Source organism: Nanorana parkeri, unplaced genomic scaffold, assembly GCF_000935625.1.
Source record: "Nanorana parkeri isolate BGI_ZX_2015 unplaced genomic scaffold, ASM93562v1 scaffold3833, whole genome shotgun sequence".
Taxonomy (NCBI): domain Eukaryota; kingdom Metazoa; phylum Chordata; class Amphibia; order Anura; family Dicroglossidae; genus Nanorana; species Nanorana parkeri.
The window spans coordinates 27531-31592 of NW_017310101.1; the positions used below are offsets into that span (position 1 = coordinate 27531).

At 46.0% G+C, this 4062-nt stretch overlaps 1 protein-coding gene across 1 annotated transcript in view; it reads right to left on the reverse strand.

Moving 5' to 3' along the window:
- LOC108803528 (zinc finger protein 850-like) overlaps positions 1-3867 on the reverse strand; it is a 21940-nt gene extending 18073 nt beyond the window's left edge. Inside the window, exons 1-3 of the mRNA XM_018575362.1 lie at positions 3790-3867; positions 878-1742; positions 393-469 (exon numbers count right to left, since the gene is read on the reverse strand). Of these exons, the coding sequence (XP_018430864.1) occupies positions 393-469; positions 878-1742; positions 3790-3867 (1020 nt within the window). The remainder of the gene's footprint in view (positions 1-392; positions 470-877; positions 1743-3789) is intronic.
- Between the last annotated feature and the right edge of the window lie 195 nt (positions 3868-4062).

Genomic DNA, 4062 nt, shown 5'->3' on the forward strand with positions numbered 1-4062 from the left:
CCACCATCCACACTACATTCTCTGACAGCTCTCCTCCACCATCCACACTACATTCTCTGACAGCTCTCCCCCACCATCCACACTACATTCTCTGACAGCTCTCCTCCACCATCCACACTACATTCTCTGACAGCTCTCCCCCACCATCCACACTACATTCTCTTACAGCTCTCCCGCACCGTCCACACTACATTCTCTGACAGCTCTCCTCCACCATCCACACTACATTCTCTTACAGCTTTCCTCCACCATCCACACTACATTATCTGACGGCTCTCCTCCACCATCCACACTACATTCTCTGACAGCTCTCCCCCCACCATCCACACTACATTCCCTGACAGCTCTCCTCCCACCATCCACACTACATTCTCTGACAGCTCTACCCCCACCATCCACACTACATTCTCCGACAGCTCTCCCCTCATGGTTTGCAGTAGCTTCTCTTGATGGATCCTCTCAATGTCCACTGCACATCAATGTGAGGAACATTCTTCTTCCTGATAAACACTAATTTAAAAAGTTCTTCTGCACTGATCAGCTATGTAAGAAAGCCATTCACATACAAGTGATTACATCCATACAGGGATGGGTGAGCAGCTGCGGCTGAAGGAAAGCACCTGGAAACTCCTGGGGGCCACCCAAGTGCATAAACTCATTCATGTCTCTGTACAGGCCTCTGCACCCATGTGATGAGTCCGAGTGTTTTCATATCCTCCAGTTGTTCTATGGACTAAACAGTTCCACCTGATAAAAACCATCGTACATTTGTCATCAGAATCAGCAGGAACTTCCTCTCTGATGTGTTACAGATAAATGAAGTCTAATTAGACATTTCCCCGAGTCAGAATGCAGTGAGGATGCTGCGTAGTGTGACTTCTCTGGTGTCTGAGAAGATTATATTTCTCAGGGAAGGATTTCCCGCACTCCGAACATGAATAAGGACGTTCGCCCGTGTGAATTTTCTTATGTTTACTAAGGGTTGTTGTCTGAGTGAAAGATTTCCCGCACTCTGCACATGAATAAGGACGCTCCAACGTGTGAATCCTCTGGTGCCTAACAAGGGTTCCTTTCTCAATGAAAGATTTCCCGCACTCTGGACATGAATAAGAGCGCTCACCTGTGTGACTTCTCTGGTGTCTAAGAAGTTTTTGTTTATCAATGAAATATTTCCCGCATTCTGAACATGAATGAGGACGTTCACCCGTGTGAGTCCTCTGGTGTTTAACAAGGGATCCGTTCTCAGTGAAAGATTTCCCGCACTCTGGACATGAATAAGGACGCTCACCTGTGTGAACTTTCTGGTGTTTAACAAGGTCTCCTTTCCCAGTAAAAGATTTCCCGCACTCTGTACATGAATAAGGACGCACAAACGTGTGAGTCCTCTGGTGCCTAACAAGGGTTCCTTTCTCAGTGAAAGATTGCCCGCACTCTGAACATGGATAAGGGCGCTCACCTGTGTGGATTTTTTGGTGCTGAAGAAGGGCTCCTTTATGAGTGAAAGATTTCCCGCACTCCGGACATAAGTAAGGACGCTCACCTGTGTGAATTCTCTGGTGTATAACAAGCTGTCCTTTCCGAGAGAAAGATTTCCCGCACTCTGAACATGGATAAGGACGTTCACATGTGTGAATTCTCTTCTGCCTAAATAGGTTTTTGTTTTCAGTGAAAGATTTCCCGCACTCTGAAAATGAGAATGGATCCTCACCTCTGTGATCTCCTTCATGGGATGAGGAGGATTCCTTGGGATTAGATGGATCTCTTGCAGTGTGAGATCTTAGATGGTTATTCCCAATCATAGTATGTGAATGATCAGAAGATTCACCCTGATCAGAGGGATCCATTGATGTCTCCGAGCAGTGAGGTCTGTGATGTATATTTTGTGTGTTTGGATTCACTCCTGGAGAATCCTTCGTGATGACATTATCTTCTGACTTACAATCAGCAGATAATATAAGATGTCTCTCCGAGGTATTCCTGACATCACACCCATCTGCTGGAGAGAAATCATTACACACGTCAGTAATCAGAGTCATGTATGTTGGTCTAGAAGTCATCACAGAGCTCTGGCATGGAATTGGGTCCAATTGTAACCCCAAAATATGAAAAACAACCAGATAAAAGGAGACAGAACCCCCAAAACACCTCTGACACACTGGAGACCATTGTACTGTTCATTCATGACAGCAATGGGGGGGATGGAGATTGACCTTTCATATGGTGTACAGTAGGGATGTCCCGATGCCACTTTTTCAGGCCCAAGTACAAGTACATCCCCTCATGTACTTGCCGATACCAATTACAGATACTTTTTCTTAAAAGGACAGGTGACTTTAAATGATCCATAGTACAACTACATGTTATGTACTATGGATCATGGTTTAACCTTTTCATGTTAGCAGGGGAGAATTGTAACTATTGCTGGAGTGTAGTGGAGGTGTGTGCTGTATATATGTACTGCATATACATTACACACGTCCAGTACACTATAGCAATAGATTTACAGCCAACCCCATCCCAGCTTCCCTTACTCACAGTTTCACTCCGATCCCCGTAGCCTATGGTCATGCTGACTGGAAGAGAGAGCGAAGTGACAGAGAGAGGAGCTCATCAGTCTGCTGCTTCTCATTTTACTGTGCAGTCAAAGACTGGGAGGAGGGACAAGACCTGTACGTGTTACTGACCTGCAGCACAAAAAAAGTGAGGTCTCCTGCTCTGCCCATTTCAGGGCAGGTCTTCCACCCATTTTCTGTGAGCCTGGGAGGCCAGGGACCTTAACCTTGGAGGCCCATCATCACGCCGCCCTAGACTCACAGAAGCAAACGACAGCACAATGTCATTTAGAATGTGCCCTTTGGAGGATACAAGGACAAAGAGGATCCATGATGTCATGTGACTGGGCCCAAGACCCATGGAAGAAACGTATGTTCATTGATTTATAGAAAACAATAAAAGTGGGAGGTTCTGCAAGGGGAAGATGAAATGAAGGCGGGGCTGCATTTTAGATGTACAGCAAACATGAAACTAATGGACTACATAAAAGAACATTGCGTCACAAAGTTCAGAATTACTTCTGTGTTCTATACACCGAGTCCCACCTACCTGATCATGGTGGGGGATGGTGAGATCTTCCTGTGTGGGATCCCGGGAATACAGAGGACGGGGACATCTCTCTGGTGGGTTCCTCTTACTGGATCCATCTGTAGGAAACACACACACTGACTGAATACATTGTTTCTATGTGTGTATCAGATGATGGGGGATCTAGGTGGAGCCTCCGTACTTTTCTCTCCTCTTACCCGGTGATATGAGGGGCGGCTCATTCTCCATCACCACGTCCTTGTAGAGATCCCGGTGTCCTTCTAGATACTCCCACTCCTCCATGGAGAAATAGACAGAGACATCCTGACACCTTATAGGAACCTGACACACACAATGATACAGTCACCACCCAGACACATCCCTTGTCTGTTCCTGGATCATGTCCCAGAATTCCCGGCACCGCTCACCTCTCCTGTCAGCAGATAAATGATCTTCTGGGTGACTTCTAGAATCTTCTTGTCTCTGTTTATCTCTACTGTCAGGCGGTGAGGTGGAGGCTCTGTGATGGGCGATGACCCATGAAGATATCTGCTGGGTATTAATTGCTCAGTGGATGTTTTCTTTACTATTTTATGATCCTGAGGAAAGACAGAACAATTATCATTGGAGACTTCCTAGAAACCAACTGGTCAGAATTATTAATAAAGATAATGGTGATGTCATGTGACCTCCCAGCGTTCTCCTCACCTCTCCGGTCAGCAGGTAGAGGATCTTCAGGGTGAAGTCTAATATCATATCAGTCATGTCACTTCGATCCTTCTCCATCCTCATTGATGTGGTCATGTGATCTCTACAGGATGCTCCTCTCTATAGATAAATAATAACATGAGAATGATCTGGACTGTCTCGGGATGAATAATGTCTACACAGAATTCCTCCAGAATCCTCACACCTCAGACTGATTCTTGTTCTATTTTTCAGACCCGAGAGAGGGGAGGAGAGAGAGAGAGGGGAGGAGAG